This window comes from Lutzomyia longipalpis, chromosome 1, assembly GCF_024334085.1.
Source record: "Lutzomyia longipalpis isolate SR_M1_2022 chromosome 1, ASM2433408v1".
In the NCBI taxonomy this organism is placed as follows: Eukaryota; Metazoa; Arthropoda; class Insecta; order Diptera; family Psychodidae; genus Lutzomyia; species Lutzomyia longipalpis.
Genome location: NC_074707.1, coordinates 33,602,753 through 33,625,541, shown reverse-complemented (window position 1 = coordinate 33,625,541; position 22,789 = coordinate 33,602,753). Strand labels below are relative to the sequence as shown.

General features: G+C 31.8%; 3 protein-coding genes and 1 long non-coding RNA gene across 10 annotated transcripts in view; 3 read left to right on the top strand and 1 right to left on the bottom strand.

Annotated features, from left to right (window-relative positions):
- The window catches only part of LOC129785970 (box A-binding factor-like), a 15,881-nt gene extending 7,050 nt beyond the window's left edge, over positions 1-8,831 (top strand). For 2 of the 3 annotated variants that reach the window (XM_055820684.1, XM_055820683.1), the window contains exons 3-8: positions 3,224-3,488; positions 3,558-3,678; positions 5,684-5,856; positions 6,598-6,762; positions 7,382-7,478; positions 7,549-8,831. In XM_055820684.1, coding sequence (XP_055676659.1) covers positions 3,224-3,488; positions 3,558-3,678; positions 5,684-5,856; positions 6,598-6,762; positions 7,382-7,478; positions 7,549-8,042 — 1,315 coding nt within the window. In that variant the 3' untranslated portion in view covers positions 8,043-8,831. Of the gene's footprint in view, positions 1-3,223; positions 3,489-3,557; positions 3,679-5,683; positions 5,857-6,355; positions 6,451-6,597; positions 6,763-7,381; positions 7,479-7,548 lie in introns of all 3 variants that reach the window. The other variant, XM_055820685.1, reaches the window with a different exon arrangement.
- LOC129786050 (putative fatty acyl-CoA reductase CG5065) overlaps positions 1-22,789 on the top strand; it is an 824,046-nt gene that overhangs the window by 50,411 nt on the left and 750,846 nt on the right. The window lies entirely within an intron of this gene.
- Positions 7,000-10,178, bottom strand: LOC129786193 (uncharacterized). The gene is made up of 2 exons (XR_008750099.1): positions 9,944-10,178; positions 7,000-8,019 (listed from the first exon to the last, which is right to left on the bottom strand). It is a non-coding gene; the product is annotated as an uncharacterized LOC129786193 (long non-coding RNA).
- On the top strand, positions 9,193-22,789 carry LOC129786014 (GATA-binding factor 6-B-like). 5 transcript variants are annotated; one of them, XM_055820770.1, is made up of 9 exons: positions 9,193-9,657; positions 18,070-18,245; positions 18,965-19,252; positions 19,341-19,711; positions 19,889-20,076; positions 20,155-20,571; positions 20,650-20,743; positions 20,822-21,026; positions 21,131-22,789. In XM_055820770.1, exons 2-9 carry the CDS (start codon positions 18,070-18,072, stop codon positions 21,219-21,221), a joined length of 1,830 nt encoding a protein of 609 aa, XP_055676745.1. In that variant the 5' UTR covers positions 9,193-9,657; the 3' UTR covers positions 21,222-22,789. The 5 variants fall into 5 exon arrangements, with proteins under 5 accessions (XP_055676745.1, XP_055676744.1, XP_055676748.1 ...); XM_055820769.1 differs by lacking the exon at positions 9,193-9,657 and adding an exon at positions 10,325-10,450; XM_055820773.1 differs by lacking the exon at positions 9,193-9,657 and adding an exon at positions 11,967-12,455.

Sequence of the window (22,789 nt, the reverse complement as noted above, 5' to 3'; positions counted from 1 at the left end):
TGTGTGCAGTGAAGAAAGACAATAATTCATACAGAAAAAAGTCCCTTAATTGATTGGGTTGAGTGAATTTGGCACGTGCACGATACCTTACAATAAGAGTTGGGTCTTCTTTGACTTCTCGCAGCAGAGGTGCTTAGAAGAAGAAGACAGACAGCCCAGTGTCTAAAGCAATTGCACTAATGTGAGTTTAACACCAAATAATGACTTTCAATAGACTCTGACTACAATAGTTTATTGACCTCTTGTGCAGACATGAAATTCCTGTTTTTCAAACATGGGGAAAAAATTTACAAAATATTGCCTCACAAATTTTAATGTCACATTCATTTTCCGTACTTGTTGTTAATAATCGAGAGCGGTATATTGTCTTCCTGTGCTTTGGCTCTATCCACAAATTCAACTTTAAACAAGAAGCCACCAAACACATTTGTATACGAGTCTCCATTTGAATATATTTATGCATTATGTATTTCTTCTATTACCTGCATATCGGTGTTACTAAATAAATTTGTAGTGTACCTATATATAATTGTTGCTCACATCTCTTATTTCGGAACATAACAATTTATTCCATTTCATAAATTAGGTTTAATGTTCTTTTTTTTTTGTTTAAAAAAACTATTGCAGAACATAATGTATTAACCTAGTACATAATTTTTCTTGTGAAATTATTTCAATTCAAAAATTAGGATAATTTTTAGACTTCTAGAACCAATTAATTAATTAATTAATCCCTAAAACACTAGTCTGTAAAAGGGTGAAATAAATTATTATTATTATTATTAATTAATTAATTTGGATAGAATAATTTTTATTAGGTTTATGTTAAATGACTAAAATGAATTTAAATTACGGAAATTGACCAGAATGAATTTGCGGGCCTGAGGAATTAGACAAACAATTTCGAAACGTCGTACCTTTAAAATATTAAAAAAAAATAAAGATTTGTGTAAAAGAAATATTTTAATGGAATATTATTATTTTATTTTAGCAGAATTTATTTATATTTTAAAAACTTTTGATATAATTATATTTTTACTTAAAATTTAAAAAGAATTTGTATTTCCTAGAGTTTAACCTGAAGCGTAATCACGCAGAATATCGCAGAACATCGTTTTTTATTTATCGTAAATTCCTCCTAAAGCTAATGTTAATAAGCAGTCTTACTTTGTTGAACGAAAAAAGTGACTAACATTTAGCTCCTTTAATCGAAAATATATAATTTCTCTGGGATTAACTGATAAATTAATCTATATAATAAAGAAAGGCCTGTTTGTTGGTAATCGTCGTTCCGACTTTTTTATACAAATCCACACCGTTTGTCCGATCGCGATGAAATTTGGTACAGAGGCTCCTTATAACAGGCCGTTTCAGATGGCCGTATCCATTTTTCCCTCAAAGCTCCCCTTCAGGTAGCCCCCATAGAGATTTCATGCAGTTTTTGCAAATTTTTGAATTTGGCGCCTAAAGTGTTGTATGAAAATGATTTCTTCTCTTTGGAAATTTTTTCTTTTGGGATCGATAAGTGGCCCAAATCTGCCTTTAAACCATCACATTTTATTTTCTCTCTAAAATTTGCGCGAAGCGCAACAAATCCCCGCGAAGCGGGGCGAGGTAAATTGGAGCGAAGCGACAATTTACCTCGTTTTTATATAAAATAATTTAAAAATTTTTGTAATCTTTTCATATATTCTTGGCTATATCGCTGTAAAAAAATATAATCAATTTATTTCCTATAAAATTTTAATTTGTCATTCGTTTTTTCCGAAACCTAATCTTTGCAGAGTATTTTAGGACATTGTGCATTTATATATAGTTCAAGATATGGAGAGCTTAAAAAATTATTCATTTTATACTTCTATACATACAATACATCGTCCATCCCTCTCTATTTGGCTTTTTCCATCTCGTTCTGTATACAGTTGTGTGGGTTCGTGGATGTAAATAAAAATGCTTTATATTGTTCATTTTAATGCCTTATAACTTGTCGATAAAGTGACAGTGTTAGCTTAGTAGCTGCATGACCTGGTTGATAAAGTGAAATCATCTAATTAATTAAGCGATTATTTTTTTTTAAATAAGCGGTGCTTGATTCACTGTACGTGCACACATGCGTTCGACGAGCTAATCGTTTCTGCTATTGATATTTGATTGTTGTTAGACGATTTTGCAGCAAGTTTTACAAGGTGAAATAGTTTTTTTTTCTCTCCATTAGTGTTCATACTCATGCGTGCACCTCAGTTTGTGAAAATCTTAAATGAAGAGTGATATTTAGGACAATTTTTGTTAGTCAAAGTGTTGATTTTTTAGTAATTAATCAATTAGAAAAATAAATTTTAAAAAAAGTTGCAAAAATGAACAAAGAATTGGAAAAAAATGATTTTTTGAGTGAATTTGAAAACTGAGCTTCCGAAGATGGAGTATTTATGCATGGGGGAAAAGCAAACAATTATTTTTGCCTAATTCAGCTGGTTCTTTATTAGTGTGTATATATCTTTGGAATCGGCTACCATAGAAAAAAGAGAATGTTTATTTTATTGGAATGATTTTCAGCTGTATTTGTTGAGATTATTTTTTCTGAATCACTCTTCAGACGCTCAGCTACAAAGGGGTTTGAGGAAGATTCAGGGTATATAATTCAAAAGTGGCCTTTTGTCTGTCAGCAAAAATTCCTGACCTTTATTTGAATATCAAATATAAATTACAAAATTGTTTCTTGAGTTATTTCCTTTCAAAAAAAATTGTGTGCATGACACAAGAAATGTTTTATTGTGGCACCTTTGTAAGGCGAGATCGACAACAAGCCCAGCAACATTATTGTATGACTTCTTCATATTTCTGTGCCAAGAGGAGGAATTCCAATCATTCTTAGAGCATTTAGCCATATGATCTAAGAGTCTTGTTTGTTTTAGAACCTCTGTAAAATGCTACATATACACGTTGGGGCGATCTCTCTATATGGTGCATTTTGTGGTATGCTTTGAGGATGTAAATGTGCCGATGTTTCTTTTAAAACCATTAAATATTGTTGTTTTGAAAAATCAGCAATTCATCAGAGAAGTATTTGTGAGAGACTCGCAATGAGGGTGGTCTTTGTCATATTGTTTTTTAAATAATAAATTCTCTCGCTTAAAACAAAAAATATCTAATTTCATAAACTCCCATCATTGCTGAATTTATGCCTCATACTCCTTTTCTTTTTATTTATTTCCTCTGCTTATAGCCCATTGTATCCGCGTTCATCAATTACACCACTCACCAGCACGGGAGCCATGCAATACTATAGTAGCAGCCCGACACACGAAGGATCTCATATTTGGTCATCAAACACTATTGGTTTAGCTGCACCCGAGGATTATACGGGCGGCTCATCAAAAGGGAGTCTCCCTGCTTTTCAGCGCATTACATCCAACCCATCCAGCTTCACAGCAACTCATGCCCAACGACCTAGTCAGTACACAACGTCTCTGTCTACCTATGGCAACCAGGTGAGTCGCTAACTCTTCACTTCTTTGTCTCACCTTCGCTATATCTGTCTGGTTTGTTTGATTTCGAAGGGGGATTCATGGCCCAATCACTACGATTCTCCGACACTCAGCTATGGAGTTACCGCCACGGGTGGGAGTAGAAATCGTACCAATCCTCCACATATGTCTGCGGCCGCATCATTAACTGCCAGTAAGAACTTTTATTCTTTCTTTTTGATCATCTTATTTTTTTTTCCTTTGCTATTTCGACAATTTTTACATCTCATCGTACATGACAAGATTGATCTTCACCATTTCTACTGAAGGTCACGCTCTGACTTTTTTTTCTTCGCCCTCCCCGACAAAAATGCCGAGATTTTCCCTTGACTTGCAAAAATGCGATGTTTAATATAAATTTTTAGCTTTACAAAAACGATAAAAAATGTATAAAATTAAAACACGAAGCAAATGCGAGAAAATCAAAATGAAAGGAACGATGGAGAGTCACAATATTAATGGGGGATTTTGAACGGAGTGGCAAAAATATGTATTTTTTTGTTCCTTTTGCTCTTGAAAGAATTTGTGACCTCTGTGATAAACTTTTACTCATCTTGTACTCATCTTGGGTGCCATAGCAATGTATACATGGCTTGTATTTATTCCAATTACTTGTACTTTCTATGTCCTCTTCACAATTCCTCGACACTGTGAGGTTGGGTGTGAGAGGAAAATTTTTAATTAGTTTATGTTGCTATTTCATTGGGTTTGTCGTAATTAATTAGGCATTGAATGTCTCAGGTCAAACAGTTAATTTTAATTAAAAATCATTTTTAAAATGGGCAATTTTTAATGTTGTAAAAAAATATTAAATTGACTATTTGGTATAAACTATCGTGTTTTTTTTTCAATTTTTAGATTTAGTGTTGCCAAGAAAATTTAACATTAGAACAAATTGATTTTACTGTAACAAATATTTTGCATAAAGTTCTAAAAGAAAAAAATTTCAGAATTTCAAGGAAAAGTAATAATAAATGCATATTAGGGGTGGTTTTCTTCTTCTCAGCAGTATTCTCTATGTTCTGGAGTTATTTCAGAAAAAGAAAAAATTGAAAATAATTTAGCACATGGCTTCCATCCCTTTCATCTTTCGGCGTATCTTTCGAGTTATCCTCCCCTTTATTTTTATGATTGATTGAATTTGTCTGTTTTAAAATCTTGCATTATTGACGAAGAATTTAGCTTAATTGTTTAATATAAAATTAATTAAATATCACGACATATTTTACAGAGATTCTCCTTGAATTTTATGAAGACACTTCAAAATAGCATAGAATATGAAATTATAACATAGATACGTTTTTTAATATCTAATGATTCTCTACATATATGTAGGAAAAAATATCTTTTAATCGTGTTTTTGGAACCAAAAGATGCGACGACCACTTGAATGGAAGCTATTTGCTTATTTTGTTGCTCTTTCGTCGTCATCTCTGAAAGAATTGCTGGAATTGTTTGAACTGAATTCGGCATTCGGAGGCACAATAAAAAGAAAGTTAGAATGAGATTGTTTAAAAAAATCTGAGAATCTTTTCATCACAATCTTTTAGTGGGGCCTTCTACAGAATATATCAATGAAGATCATCTTGTCTCACTTAGGCACACAATTAAGGCAAAACAGTTTCATTTTGATTTAATTTATGGAAAAATTTTATGACGTTTTTTTCTTTCTTTCTGTCTCATTATAATTTACAACATACTTTTTATAGGGTGTTGAGAGTGCGCGATGTTGGTTTGTGTGGTATGAATGTGAGGAGAGAACTCCCTTAAGGAATATATTGAAGTTTTGTGCATATATAGAATATATTTTTACGTTATCATTCTCAACAAAATTGAGTCATTTCCTGTTTGAAAGCAATGGGTGGTCGGTCACTCTAAAACTTCTTCACAACATATAAAAATGTCCATGTCAACTGACGCATTATGTGTCCAACTATTTCTTTCTTTAAAGTTCTTATAGGAGAACTCCATTTTTTTTAATAAAACATTCCATTGCAAATTCCAACGGGAATGGAAAACAAAGAGTTTTATGGAAAGCATGACTGAGCTGTGTATATCCTATAGAAATGTACTTTGTATACCTGCTTCGAAGCAGAGTCAAAAAAAATTATTTCCTCGATAGAAAAATCACATAATTAAAGATTAAAAATAATTTAAAGTGGGTCTCGAAGCTGATTTATTCACGGAAGGTCGTGAATGTGTTAACTGTGGAGCAATTTCGACACCTCTTTGGCGAAGGGATGGGACTGGTCATTATCTGTGTAACGCTTGCGGTCTTTACCACAAGATGAACGGCATGAATCGACCTTTGGTGAAGCAGCCAAGAAGATTGGTAAATGTTAAAATTAAAACAACAAATAATTTTCTTTTTTTTTCCATTAATGTTTCTATAAGAAAGCTTTAAAAGTTCATTTTCTTTTGATTTATTTCAAAGAGAACTTTCCAACTTGAAATGAATTTTCTTGATGAGAAAATAAGCTTTCAATGTAAAAACATTAAATTATAAAAATTTGCATATTGTTTTTTGAATAAAAGAACAAAAAAAAACTTGAGAGACTTATATAGAAATCCACCACGGGGCGAGCCATGACTGTTTAATTATTTCTTTAAACTTTTAAATGAAATAAATTAGTATTTTAGTGATAAATAGTTAGTATTTCGTAAATGTTACACCCTATATTTCTGTAATATTGCACAACCAGCTCATCTTTCTTTTTGACTCTATTTTGTAATGTTGCCTTAGTGAAGTTGTTTTGTTTTCACACTTTAAAACAAACAAAAAAGGAGAGAAAGTAGTTTGATATAGCTGGAATTATTTTTCATTGTTACAGTGGCCGCCGCTGAAAGCGGGGATTTCTATAAGTCCTACTATCCGTTTAACCCTCTGCCGCCTCGTGTACCAGAGGAAAAGTCAAGCAGACGATTGGTATGTGATATTTACAATTTCTTAAAATAATTTTTGTTTTATTCAAAAAGCAATATGTTTGTAAAAGTAGTGTAAATAGTGGAAAATAAGATTATGTGGAATTTTCTTAATATATCAACGTTTTTTTTTCATTTGAAATTAATCCAGAGCGCATCCCGTCGAGTGGGTCTCTGCTGCACGAATTGTCGAACAACTCAAACATCTCTATGGAGGAGGAATGCTCACGGTGAGCCAGTGTGTAATGCCTGTGGTTTATACTACAAGCTGCACAATGTTAATCGTCCACCAACGATGAAGAAAGATTCTATTCAGGTGAGAATTTATTTAAAAATATTTTTTCTTTGGATTTTGTGATGAAAGATTTTGCGGGAAAGCTATCGACAATTTAGACGAAATCTCAATGTGTCTCGGCTAGAGCATAACGAATAAATTTATAATATTGGGACACTTTGTAAATTGAGAAAAGGTTATCTAAAGATTTAATTATTTTTTTTTTATTAGGAATCAATGTAATTAATATTCTATGCGAAGAATAAATTAAGGGAAAAATCAGAACAAATAAAATTTTATTGAATAAATAAAAATTGTTCATACAGTATGGAAAGATAATAAAATCATGATTCTATAGTTAATAATAAAAACATTCTATTAAAATATGTCTTAAACATTATTAAAAATCACAGCTAAAGTAAGAAGAGGATACAGAAATTTTTAATGTAATTAAGCATGTTCTCGATTTTATTATGCATTTATTTTGTAATAAAAATAATGTCCCAAATAATGCTACAACATTTTGAATTTGTCCGTTATGTTCCACGTGTGATGCTTAGCTTAATTGTGTCCTCATCCCGTCAATTTAAAGAATAATTTTGATATTTAATTATTTTAATTTGACTAGAATATGATTAATTTTTTCTTAAATTTTTTGTAGACTCGAAAAAGGAAACCAAAAGGAAGCAAAAATACATCAGATTCCTCTGGAAATTCAGCTAAACACTCCTCAAATGCAATGACTGATGCAGCAAAAGGTGAGATTAATTAATAGTGTTCAAAAGAGTAAATAAACTAACTAAAAAAAAATAATATTTTATTTAATAGAATTGCGAGCGTTAAGTGCTATTCATCACACAACGCAACTAAACAGTGGAAATTCCCATCAAAGTGGAAATAACCCATTGACCACATCGACATCGCCACATTCTCAGCAACAAAATCTCTCGCCGAATAACCATCAAAATCTGTCGCCACTCCCCTATTCACCCCAGGGTGCGTCTCCGGGCATTGTAACTGCTGGCAGTATGTCTATGGGTTCAAGTGCTGCTAATAAATTTTTGCATCAGAAGTCAATTTATGGGCAAATTGCTACGAGTGGTGCAAATTCAGGTAATTTGTATCCAACACCTGTAGCCTACAGTACGGATGCATCCAACATCTACTTTGATATAATCAGCAACTCAATGACGGCGAATCATGCGAAAATTGATGCAAATCAGCACATCTCACGAAGCCCATCTGTGGAGGATGAGCACGATTGTCAACGAGACATGATAGCGTCGCATAAAAATTATTCTGTAAAGATTGAATCGGAATGAGGCATTTTAGTGCTTCACACATATGCTATTTGCTCATATGTTTTCTTATGGATTTGATAAGATTTGTAAATATCTATTTAGCAAATATTTCTATATAGTTTTCTTTTCTTTTTCTAATGCATATTTCATTTAATTATAATATGTGTTTTATTTTATTTTCTTATCTGGACATGAATTTTTTTTTGACTTTTTTTCTCTAAATGAGATACATTTTATGTTTTGTTAAATAGCAAAAAAAACAAAAGAAGTGCATTTTCTGTAAATAAATAGATATTATTGTAAATGCTTAATTATATAGGAAAAAATCCATACTTTCAATGAACAGAATCATTCCATTTTAGTAAGACGCGTAGTAAGGTACATAATAATTTTGTTAAACAAGATAAAAATTACTGCTTTGATATCTTATTTTGGAATTTGTAACATTAAGAAATTATTGAATCTGAGAGACAATAAATTGATTTCTAAATCGAATACTTGACTGCTGAGAAATATTTTGATATAAAAACGTTGATATTTTAAAGTTAATTCTAATATTAATTAATATGGAATTTTCTACTCTCTTAAATAATTTTATTTTATTTCTTAGTAATTTAAGTTGAATTAGAGACAATTACATACATGGCTATGTATACCAAAAAAGACGATTTTAGCATTTCATTTATTTTCTTATTTTTCACACGATTTATGTGTTATGCGATTTATTTGTGCATTTATCTTAAAAAAAAAAAGAAACATTTAGATGAACTCTTTAGTTTAGAGAAAATAAAATCTTTTTGAATAAACGATCATTCCTAGTGTTACAATTTTTTCTTTCTTTTTTTTATTTGTTTATGGAAGACGTGTACGTCTTTCACAGGTAAAATATTGTATACTACCTATACACACGTTATGATATTATTTAGTAATATAATTTTTAAGGCAACACCAGCACATTTATGAGTAAATAAAACGAAATACATTCCTTCATTTTGTTTATCTAGCTTATCAAGTCACGATTACACTCGCTTATGATGAAAATAAGTTTGAATGGGTGGAAACATGTGAGATGGTTATATGCTATGCTACCACGTTAGCTTCCATACGATGGAGGGAAACAACTAAATTTAGCGGTGAGTGTGAGAGAAGCACCAACAAATGCTCCCATCCTGCTCAGATGCCCAGGTAAGACAACTCTATCGCGGTGGGAGATAAAGTATCAAGCCATACGCTACGCCTGTGTACTGTTGGTGTTATCAGAGATTGGGCGTGATATAGATAAGGTGAGACGATTTCGTTTGAAAGTTTCTCCCTACGCTATAGTTGGTATTTATGGGAATAAAACTACTATTGGGTTCCATGCTATTATTTCAAAATTGACGATTTTTGATACAAGACTCCAGAATTTGCATGTCTCTTGCTGATCGGAAAGTAGTGCGTGTTCTTGAAGGGAGTGGATTAAATCAAATTTTGAATTTAGTTTGGCCCGAAAATTGATGAAAGTTAGCTTGAAAGGAAAGTTCTTTAAAGGGATGTAACTTCATTGATGATCTTCATTAAAAGCAGCCAAAAAAGAACCCAAAGTTCCATTGAAAACGTGAAAGAAGGAACTATTCAGTGAGCTTTCAGGAGAAACGTAAGTAAAAATTTTTTCTTCAAACTACATACACTCACTGTATTATATACATATAAAATAAAAAATCCACTTGAACAGTAAATTTCAGGAAAATAAAAGACACTAATGTGGTATCCATGTAATGTTAATCCTTATAAGCCCACACATGCCACATTTATTAAGCCACGAAAAGCTTCACATTTAATTTCACTTCCAGAAAGGGGATTTTTTCTGAGTAAATTGCGTAAAAAAATCCATGAGGCGCTTTTTTCGTCATACATAAATTACTACAAATAATATTATATACATTATATTGTAGCATATGTTGAATATTTGCACAAACACTCTTTTAATTCATAACCACACCCTTATGTATGGGCTCAAATGCAATCCAAGCGCGAAAAAGGGATCAAAATGGTGGAATACACAGTCGGTGCCGCCGAAAATTCGGTTAAATGAATTTCGTACGATGAGAAAAGAGTGTGATGATTAAACTTTGTGAAGTAATCACACTTCTAATCCACATTAATTCCCGCATATTTTTTTTCCTTCCAACTTGACCGAATGAAAAAATTCTGTGGTTTGAGCTTTTACCGAGAAGAGGAAAAAAATCACAACTGTGTGGGACATAAAACGCACAGATTTTGTAGGAATATTAATATATTTTTTGTGTGCAAACACTTAAAATGAACACTTTATTATTTGAGCGGAGTATCTTGTCCCATAGAAGATTATCCATTGAAAACTTACACGAAACTGAATGTTAAAATTATAACTTTCCGGCTATAGTTAAGAGAGACTGGCAAAGGCAATGGTACGATAATATAAGATAATGTTTGATAATATTATTTACCATAACTAAATCGTGGACAATTTTATCTGCAGGTAAAACCGAGATAAAATTCCTCGTTAGCACCCTCATGAAAAGAATCTCTCATTTTTTCCGAGAATGATATCTCAAAATTTTATCAACTTACAATGTTATTTACCCAAACAACTGATTGTGAAAGTCTTTAACTTTTAACTACATCAATTGTGACCAAATGTTCCTGTATTGAAGTCTCACTAATGTATGTCACCCATTTGTTTGTTTTTTTTTCTCCATACGAAAAAAGAAAAGATTACACGACAAGTCTGATAAAAATGCGTAAAAGTGTAAAAAAAAAATCTCTGCTCTATCTTTCCAGGCAATATACGTACATACACAGATATAAATTGGAGAATTCTTTTAAGAATATTTTTCTTTGATTAGTAAGATTTTTTTTTTTTTGAAGGAGGGAGGGATGGTATATTCGCACAATTTATAAAAGAAACTAATGTTATAAGAATCATGGACTAATTTTGATCCTTTACTCCAATAAATTTTATTTCGTTGTTGAGAAGAATAAAATGAATCAAATCAATGAATTCAGTCAAGGAAAAACAGGAAAAACTTAATAAATTCATCATATTAAAAATTAATTTTAGAAAAACTTTCCGCCTCTTTATGTTTTGGTTAAATTTCCTTTCATACCTCTATTATGAAAATTTACTATTTGTGCTTTTTTGATTAATCAGAGATGTTCTGCAGATTTTTTAGCTGTTATTCTTTCTTAAAATAAATTGAAGTTGTTCATTTCAGCATTTTCTTCTTAATAAAGGATAGATCTTCTCCATAAAGTCTAAATTAATTAAATTAATTTTTTGAAAAGTAAGCTTTTTCTAAGGTTTTGGCTAAATTAGGAACTAAAGAATATCTGGGCTGTTTGCATGCAGTTGTAATTTCAATAGCTCATTCAATTTTTGAGATTTACTAAATTGTTTGAATAAGAAAGCAGTAAAAAAAGTTTAAAATATCCCTCTAATTGCTACATAAAGTTCAAAAATGTTCTACTCTCCCCTAAAAAAAAATTATGAATTTTCTTGCAGGAAATTACTGAATGCAAACGTACCAATATCAAAATTCTTAAACAAAACACATTCCCTAATTTAAGGAAGATATTTTTTTTTTCATTGACTGTGTAATTTTGTCGGTGAACTTCAATGATTGATATTTGCAGAATGTCTCTATATATTTTTTCATGAACCCATGCAATCAATTAATGTGCTATCAAGGCAAATTGTGTATATGTGGAGGTCTCCTCGAGCTATTATCTATATTTATTGTTGAAACGTCTGATTACTTTCTACCCAGATATAGTTAAGTTAAAAAATCTCAAATTGATATGTTAACTTATCATATATTCACTATCTATTCGAGATATATTAAATATTTTATGTGGGAACTCATAATATTCCAATTTTGTCGCAAGCCAATTCATTCGTGTTAAGTCCGTCTTGAGGCTCACCTGAATTTGATTTTTGGATTTGATTTTTTCTTCTGAAAATAAGCACCTTGAATGTGTGTTACATGCCTGAGTATAATGTTCTATATTAAAAGTTGATATATGAATGATGTGAGTGCAAGTATTTTTGCTTTTTTTTGTTGATAAAGTGAATTAATTGTGTGATTTGCCTAGAAAATTTTTCCCAGTTTACAGTCTTATCGTGAATAAAATTTTTCATGCGATATGAGTGTTGTGGATAAAGTTTGAATTTTCAAGTGTATAAATAAAACTCTCTGTAATCAAAGGGTTTATAATAAAATATTGAGTGCCACGTCATTTATGTGCGTTGTGAAGAAAAAAAAACGACTTGAAACGTACAATTTTTTTCTCTTTGCTTCTTGTGAAATGCTCAATTGATAAGAAGGTATAAAGTGTTTTTTTTCTTTCATCGTGGAAAAAAAATGAAGGCGATATCACGCATCACAATAGATGGAGGATTTGTGATTTTCACAGGTTAGCTTCTCTTTTATTTTTCTTCATATAAAAGTCATTTGTTGTATTCGGAGTTGGTATTAAACATTGTATAGGTAAGTATGCATATAAGTACTTATTGTTTCACAAGATATTTTTGTGCGTGAGTGAAATCATTGACTTTTTTTTTGTTATGTATTTGCACACTCGCCGCTATATTATGGACATTTATGTATATAAATATGATCGATCAATTTTTACCACATTCATATATAAATATCATTATATGTGCTTCTTTGGTGATAAGATAAGAATTAATTTATTGGAAACGTTTAATAAATTTTGTTTTCCAAATCGACATGAAAGATATTTCACTTCAATGCCTTTTGCGTACTTTTGCTGCTTTTTGACACTTTTGTTTCAGTACAAGGAACAAACACGAATATATTTTTCGAATATCACGAAATGATATATATTTTTTTTAATTTTAAGCATAAATAAAGCCAAAAATTTAAATTAATAAAACATTTTTTGTTATGTAAAAATCAAAGCGTTTAATTAAAAAAAGAAGAACTATTTAGATTTTTGATAAGTAATATCCTTGACAGATATAAGGCTTAAGTTGTGACTTAACTGCTGAACTCTATAAGAAAAAAACACAAAGTCGCGACTTAAACTTTAGATCTGACAAGGCTATAAGGGTGTTATGTGGCTGTATGTACATATATAGATAGATCTAATCAGTGTGATACATAGAAAATTATCGACTTAGAATTACTTTGTTTTAATTATGATTTCATTGATTAAAATATTGATTAAAATAAAAGGTTTTTAATGTTAAAATCAATAAAAAGAAGGAACGCCGTAATGGGACATCATCCTAAGTTAGGATTCCTTACACAAATTTGGACACTTGATAGGAACAAATTACCCGAAATTAAAAAAAATTGAATAAAATTATTTTGGACCTATTTTTTCAAAAAAAAAAACTAAAATACCGAATTTTAATTAATATTAACCCAATGCAAAAAAATCATTTTTTTTAAATAGATCATAAATAAGTCTTCAAGTTCCCATAATCATTCCTAGGATCGATCGATCGATAAGGAAAAAATGATTCTCTTATTATTTTACTTTATTTTATATCAATTCTACATTCTTATTACACAAAAATTATAAAATTAAAAGAACAGATTTAATTTCAGAGAATAGACTTCTTGGAGTGATTTTACAAAAGATTTTTCTTTTTTGCATTAAATCTTCTTTGGTGCTTCTTTTAAAAATATTTTTGAATCATAGATCTTTGCTTAAAAGAAATATATTACATAGAGTTTTAATGGGAATGAATAATACGCCACCATGTACGTAAGAGGGTACTCATATACCGCGAGACTTCCTTTAAATTTCCTGTGTTAAACAGCTCATACGCGGTATATACATTTTTGTCTGTAAAAACACCTCGTCTAGCTAATATGTGCTGTTGGGCTTTTTTACAATTTCCCAATATTTACATTGGGATGAACATCATGTTCAACAGTGTGGTCCTAAATACCCAACTCCGTGTTGCGATTTGCATGGGAAGTCTCGTTGGATTTTTCGTGATTTTACAGATGGGCCCTGTTGTGTGACACAATCTTGAATACAACGGTTGGTGGAGGTGACAATGCGTTCATAATGTTTTCAGAGCAACAACCGCATATATTGTTGTACTTTGGGGGCTGTCATAGAACATTCTTCGTACTGTGAACACGAAATTGTGGATGATATTCTGCGTGAAAATAATATGGGACGCAAAAGAAGGGTGCAAGAGTTAATAATAATGGTATGGCGGGTACACGGTGGAAAGTGCTTTAGTGAAAATGTTTGCGCTCAAGTGTGAACCCATTTGTCATCAGTATTTCCATCAATACATATATAGTCTAGGGAGTTACAAAATGATAAGATAAGGCTATGAATTTTTTTCCCTTTTTGTTGATCGTTTATGTATCGTGCAATAAAAATCGACTCCATATTTCATTTCAAATTTCGATAGACATGGGATAAGTTCATGTGTAACTTTTCTGGCAAATTAAACGAAGGTGAATTTAAGTTTTTGTAGGATACTCAAGAACAGTACATTGTCGTGCTCTTTATTCACAATTTGTCGTTTCACCTGGAATGAAGTGAAAATATTCTAGTGGTTGGTTTTCTTTTCTTGCTAAATTATGGTCATTATACTTCCCACTAATACGAAGGTAAATTCACTAAGTGGCTAATTTATGTGATTAAAGGTGAAAAAGTTGTGATTAATTTTCCGAAAAAAAAAGGCAATTTTTCAAAATTCTCTCAAATGCCTAAATATATTAAGACGTCTACCGAAGCAATGACCGGTAAAATTTGCTCTGGTTAGAGAATGTGATTTTTTTGCGCGTGCCGGATACCTCTCCTTTCTTAAGATAGTTTCACAGTTTTTTTTTCTGTTTTACCTCTCTTCACTTTTCTTCTTCTTCTCCCCTCATATTCGGTATTTTCTTATTCATATATTTACACTCGGAATTGTTTGGAGCCCCAGGTAAAACATTAACTTTGAAATCATACTCACTCAAGAACGATAACCTGGCCTAAGGTCGAACAAGATAAATGTCTCAATTGGGTACCCATCCAATGATCCTGAAAAGTATCCTTGCTGCCGTGTCAAAGTGTAATTGTATATGTATAGCCAAGTGTGTAAGGGATCGTGCTAAATTGTCCTTCTTCTCAATCATGATTGTGTTGAAGTGGAAGAGAAAAGAAGGATGTGAAGAACATCCTTAATTTTACACTTTTCGTTTTATTTTAACGCACGGTATATAACATACCTTTTCCATACCTACACCTACCTGTAACCCTGGCACTATGTATTTGAGGCGCCAATACAATTTCCAAAGAGAAATATGTCGCCCAAACTTTTTACCTACGTCGTCTTCTTATTGTTAGTATAATTTACGTTTTATTATTATTGTGAAATCTTACTCATGCTCTCTTTCGTTCGCTTTTGACTCTGTCTACCACTCTTGCTTGATTGTGCCATCAGGAGAGCACTTTGCGTGTGATTTATAGCACTACTTAAGCCGGGGCGAATAAATGCACAGGTAATATAGCAAAAGAGAATACGGCGGCGAGTGTTGGTATTTAATGTTAAATAAAAGGTATAAGAATAAAAGTGAAAAGTTCTGTTCACTAAAAAAATCTGCATCGATGATCACTCGTGAAATTTATTGGCAATTATTTAAGAATTATACTATACCACCTCTCTGTATAATTGATGAAAAATTATTAATGCTTTTTTATTGAAACTTATCGCCTCATCGAAAAAGAGCAAACAAATATTAATAATGGAATTTTCTCAACGTCAGGAAAAATAAAAGAGACTCAGAGTACTCAATGACAATATTATATCGCTTTCGCATATGAGAGTAAAGAGATGAATTCATAAAATAAAACAAAGGCAATAAAGATGGCATAATCTCATAAATTTATCAAAAAACCATACATACCTAGAATTTATATATTTTCATGTATTTCACGATAAGAGCATATTTATAGGATTTTCTCGGTATATAAGGTTAAACCACTTGTATATAATTTATCGTGATAACTTTTTATGTGCCCAATTTTATTTCACATATGGTTAAAATTATGATATGTGATCCAAAGTATTGAATTTGATCAATTCTACAAGTGGTCATCATCACTTCACGTTGAACTGTGTGATACGTCGTAAGATTCGCTATCTTACATAACCCGTAGTAGCTATATTGAATTGACTCTTAGGGGTTTTTTTCTTGATTTTTATTTTATGTTTTAGTAACATAATTACCCAATATTTGATATTTAGAGATGGTATTTTTCCACCATTTTATCACGAAGGTTAAAAGCAAATGCTGAGACGGCGTGGGCCGAATGAAAGTAAAGGGACTCGCTCAATTAAATTAAATTTAATTAGGGGAGAGCGGGGTTAAAAAAGTCACTTAAGGGTTTAGAAAATGCTCAAATTATCATATTTCCCAAAAAGATAAACCGATATGTATAACTCATTTCCTTAGGAAATTTGCCGCCCTATAACTCTTTCTCAGATCATTTTGTTCTATCTAGCTAGGAAATATGATATTTAAGGCTTTTTCCAAACCCTTAAGTGACTTTATTAGCCCCGCTCTCCCCTAATTATTATAACACAACAATATTTTTTAATTTTTTTCATAAAAATTTCTTTTGATGAATTTTTTAAATAAAATAGTTTTAATCTCTTATGTTAGGTGTACATTTTTTAAAATATTCTTAATAGATTTTTAACAGTAACGACACTATAATTTACTTAATGAATCCAAGAGAATAAAAATTCTGGACAGAAGATCTTATTATAATTGTGATAATGTGCTAATGATTGTATTAAATAAATAAATTTAATTATTAATATATAATTCAATACTCCATTGACTACAACATATGTACATATGTTGTACATAATGTAAGTTGAGTATGAATTAAGCAGTTAATTCGTGTCTTTTCACCTGTCAATTATCATAATGCAAGTAAAAGTTTTGCAATTTAAATAATAGTTATTGAACCTTCGATTATTCTAAAAGGTATACAATTATTTATGTTTCCCTTTTGATGCTAAAAAATGCATGAAAATTTTATCATTACAAACAATGATGCACTATCTTTCTTACATTTGGTATCGTCGAAGGTGTGTCCTAGAATAAACAAGAGATATGCTCCTGAAATATCTGAACAGTTGCTTTTTTAGATTTTCAGACGTTGTCACGAAGAGTGAATATGATTAAAAGTTATCTTCAACTGATATAGCTGACAAATTTTATCGTAAATTTTTTTACGTTTATTGTACCTACGCCTAAGGCACGAAATCTATGCACGTGCTCTAAAGACAAGAGTAAATATACACGCAATTTCTTGGCAAGTGATTTTTGTGTCAAGAAGACGATTTTTTTTCATAAGAAAGTCCTCATTATGACTCAGGAAGTGTGTGCAATAATATTTCCTCTTTGAGTGTCGTCTGAACAGTTTTAGAAAAAAATGTACGAGAAAATTTTTCACCATAAATCATTTCATCAATTTTCAAAGCAAAAAGTCACAATATATTCTTTAAGAGCGGAACTACGCAGAGGTCTTTCGAGACTATGGCAGATTCACAACCTTATTTCGGTGCAAACACGCTATTTCCGGTATTTGCATGTAAAACACTCATTCACACTTTACATACGCCCACGTATACTTTTTCGATTACTCAAGTGGTTTTACTGAAAAACTCTGAGCTTCTGAGTATGCTGATAAAATCAGTATATAAGTATACAGAATCTGTATTAACATCAAATACACAAGATTTTAACTACCGAAAGACGCACCACAAAAGAGAAATTTATTAATCTTGGCGTGCAAAGCAGAAAATTCAGAATTTTTGTGGTGAAACTGAAACTAAATGATTTTTTAAACGAATTTTATGGTTACACAATTAGTGACGCTGGCGCGTGCCTCTTTTATTATTTATACAAATCAAACTTTAAATAGACAAAACCCACTTTACTCACGAATGACGTGCGGAAATTCCGTCAAGTGAGCAAAAAAAATTACCCGTGTATGTATTTATGTTCTATTTTATTTTTCATTGTTTGGCCAGATGGAAAATCAAGAAGTGAAAGTTATCAAGCAGGAGCAATCACCTGATGCACAAAATCAGGAAGTGATTGCTGAGGAAATTTCTCAGCAAAATCAAGATGGGACTGCTTCTAGTCATCCTACAACGGTCATTACCACGCAAAGGCAGCGAATGATAACCACATCTGGCGATATTAGGTAAAGTCTAGTTAGAATTTTTAATTAAATTGCACGAATTGTAATTCTACTGCTGACTAAATAAAATAGATTGCAGTGGAATTTTTTCTTTATGTGTAGCAAGTAGCCCTGATTTCCTCTATATAAAATAAAGAGTGAAATTTATTATAATTATTAACCTACCTATTTTCTTCGAGATAAAAAAGTTGTAAAAGTCAAAATATTTTCACAACATAAGAAGAAGAATGTGGGGGAGAGTTGGCCAGTTTACGAAATTGTTTAGCATTTGATAAAAGATATTTATAAATTCAATGCTAATTGGGCTTAGAAATCGCATTGATAGGCTTTAGCCAATGAACAAAGAGCATTTAATAAAAGATTATTAAATCGCATTCCCATTAGGTTGCAGCAAAATGTTCTAAAGTGTAAATAAATAGAATTTTATTTCTCTAGTCTGGTAGCCTAAGATAGGAATCCTAAAAGATAAACTCTCCCCAAATTCCCCTACATATTTTCATTTATTTATTTTATTATTTATGAAGTATGATGCCCATAAAAATGTTTCTTTGGTTGCATACCTCATTAAAATTTAGAAAAGAAAATTATTTAATTATGGAACCATAACATTGTTATACCTTACCCTATGCTTTATTTTATGTATTTTTATGTAGTTTAGGAGTTTTTTTTTAAATATTTATCTTATACATAAATACATTATTTTCTTAAATTCAATTAAAAAGGGAAGTAACCAGTGCACAAGAGGTAATAGTAAATCAACAAGAGCAGCAATATGAAGGTAATCATGAATATCAGCAAGTTACCAATACCGTTGAGGATCACAATTATACATACGAACCAAGTATTACAACCGTGGTTACGACTCAAGCACCTACAATGGCATCTGTTCAACAATTGCAAGTTATTAAACGCGAAGGGAGTACGGAGAAAGAAGCTAGCGTCACTGAACAACCCCAGCAGCATCAAACAGTTTACATTGAGCAAACACCAGATGAAGGTGATACCTATAGGTGAGTCATTGTTGCTCATAAATGTTGTTTGTGTATAATATAGAAGTACGTGTGGGGAAAATAAAAGGAATATTTGTCATCATACCAGGTATTCCACTGTTAAATATGAAACAGAAGAGTACCATCGATTTCCATATCAACAACAAACCCGTATTCAAGCTACACCGGAAGAAATAAAGACCATCGAAGAGCCACAGGCGCCACCGCAGGAAATTCAAATTTACGAACAACCCGAAGCCCCAAATCAGGAACCACCAAGTCACACTGATGCTTCTGAATCAAAGGCTCAGTACACGAATTTGGAAACGGTTCAGCAGCTTCCACCGGGGTCAAGTTACTACATAACCAGTGAGGGATATGCAACACCAGCTGGAAATTATTCGTACCTTCAGACAACTCCGACAACCAAGGAATATCCTGCTTATCATCCCAGCAGTCCCAATACTGTTTTATATAAAGGTAATGGCTGAATCAAAAACAATTTTTAATTATAAAAGGCAATCAAATCTTTTTAAAGAAGCTTATTACCTATTATTCTTTTTTGACTTCATTAGGAGTTAATAGACATGAAAAATGAAGAAAGAATCACAGCTAATATCGTAATATTGTAACAAATTTTGCACGTTTGTCTTCTAGATCCAAATCTAGCTTCGGCCCTATCAACTAGACAATTGCAGTATCATCACAACATAGCTAATACGCAACATATCTACGATGGACCAACTGTATCATCTGGATCACCATCTGGGCAACAAGTTTTTACAACTTACAAAACAGAACCGACTACATACTGGACTGGGCAGTTGGACTTTAATGTTCCTACTGTAAGATTTCCTTTATTATTATTTTCTATATGTTATAGATATTTGTAAATCTTGATGATATAATTTCTCAATTTGCAGGGATATGGGAATTCAATAATATTGGATAATGGTGTTCCACCTGGACCGGGTGACTATGCAGCTAATGGTTCATGGTCAACACTTGGTGCAATTAGTGAGCAGTACGATGGACAAATTATAGCAGCGCAAGATATTAAGGAATGCGTGAATTGTTCTGCATCGTCGACGCCACTGTGGCGGAGAGACAATACCGGGCATAACTTGTGCAATGCTTGTGCTCTATATGGGCGACAGAATCCAGGTATCAATCGACCACCCAATCGAAATCAGAAGGCCAAAGCGCCGGCGGCAAATGGCAATAGGCGCACCGGGGTGCAATGTGCCAATTGCCAAACAACCACCACAACCCTGTGGCGGAGGAATCACAACGGTGACCCTGTCTGCAATGCATGTGGCCTCTACTACAAACTACACAATGTATGCATAGACTCAAAAATGTTTAAAGGAAGATTTTTTTTTCTCAAATGTAAAAATTCTTTTTACCTTGTTCTTCAGGTACAACGTCCGCTTTCAATGAAAAAAGAAGGAGTTCAGACACGTAAAAGGAAGCCCAAGAATGTGGCTGGGAGTCAAATAAAGACTGCATTGGGTAAGTATGGGAAAAAAGGGATTTTTAGTTTTTACTTTTATGTATTAAGTGCAATGAGACATTCTTTTGCTGGACTAGGTCCTGAAAAAACTCTACCACCAATTTATCCATCGCAAATTGAAATGAAGATGCCGGTGTTGCCAAATATTGGGCAAGCACCGACGGAGATACATTTGGTGTCCACTCAACCATCTGCTCAAGAGCAATACTTAAGCGTTGGTCCACAGAGTCAATCGCCGCATTTGCCAACCACCACCAATTTGACGAGACACATTAATTCAACGTAAGATTACAATACATTTAAAACATTTTTAAATTATATATATTATACACATTATGAATATATTATATGCGAAAGCGCCCTAACGAATTTCGTGGTTATTCCAGAGTACCCCCATTGGATGGAGGTCGGGGAATAAATGGAGAAATCACGAGTGTAATCACAAGCACAGGAATGGCTGAGAGGAATTCCAATTGATCTTGCCGACAAGACATTCAGGTCTCGAAATTATGTCCATTCCACGGGGAAGTTACGCTTTAAGAGAATACTGTGCAAAAATTACAAGAAAAATGTATTTCTTCCCGTTTCTTTTTTAATTTTTAATTGATGATTTTTTAATTTTATTTGTTACACAAACTTTTTAGATCAGTGCATGAGTCATAGATTTATCTTCCTAGTCATATACAAAGAAAGCTTCCTAGTGTGCTTCCTTTTTCCTAATAAGAGTTTTTTTTTTATAATACAGCTTTGCCTTAATAAAACACAAAAAAACAGTGCCAAAATTTTAGAGACTATAATAATAATAATTTTGCCAAAATAGCAAATTTTCGCGGCGTAATCGCATTTTTTTTTAAAGTTCAGAACACTAATTTTGTATGTGTGTGAACAAGTCGAATAATTTTATGTAAAAGGTATTAAGGAAGGTAATAATAATAAATGAATAAAAAATACAAATTAATTGACGAATTAAGTTCTATTACATTCCAAAAATGGTTTTCTTCCTATAAGAAAACTTGTTTATATAATGTAGAAATTTTTGAATAGTTTGTAGCGATAAAGGTTATATAGAAATTTCCATTAATTGATTTTTTTCCTCTTTTTTCCATCGTTTAAATACCAAAATGTATAAAAAGAAAAGTAATGAAGGGAAAGAGAAGAGGAAAAAAGAATCAGGCGCCACTTAAATCGACATCCAGGTTGAATTCTGAAGTCGAATAGAATGCCAAAGATAAAAGTCGATGGTGGAATTACCTTTTGGGAAAGGGATGGTAAAACCGTAGTGCATTATATATCAATGTTATGTACATACATATAAAACATTTTTTTAAATAAAACTGTGAGAGAGGAACCAATTATACAGAGTTAAATTTATATCTTCAATTTGTGAGGAAGAAGAATTGATTTTGATGTCTTAAACCACAACTTTCATAACTGTTTGAACCACATTATAATTATATTTTGTATCAGACAAATGAAAGATGATATGCAATGTACATAATGTACCATTCATATGCATAATATAAAGTGAATTGCATTAAGCTTTTAGTACATGGAAGAATGCACTTATGTATAAGAATCATTTAAAAATTTTGTACAATGTATATTCACTTGCATATAGATATATAATTTTACTCTTAAGAAATATATATAATAAACGTTTTCTATATATGTATGTATGTGGTACATGAATGAATATGCGATGTGACGCGCCGGGCTTTTAGACTGTGACACCAAACGGCTTTTTACTTTATGAGATATGCATATGCATGAAACTGTTGCAGTGTGGCAGCGAATAATGGAGAAAAAGGTCTATAGAATTCTTCAGAATTATTGTGAGAGAAAGAGATAATCTGTGAAACTTTATACGTATAAAATTATGATCAATTTCCAACCAATCAAAGAGAAACACATTTTATGTATAAATTATTGCAATGGAGATTGTTAAGTATTGCAATAAGACTATTATAATTTATATAACAGACTAGAGGTTTGTTTTATAAAAAAAAGAAAGAAAGAATTGAATAAATTTATATTAGTGAAACACA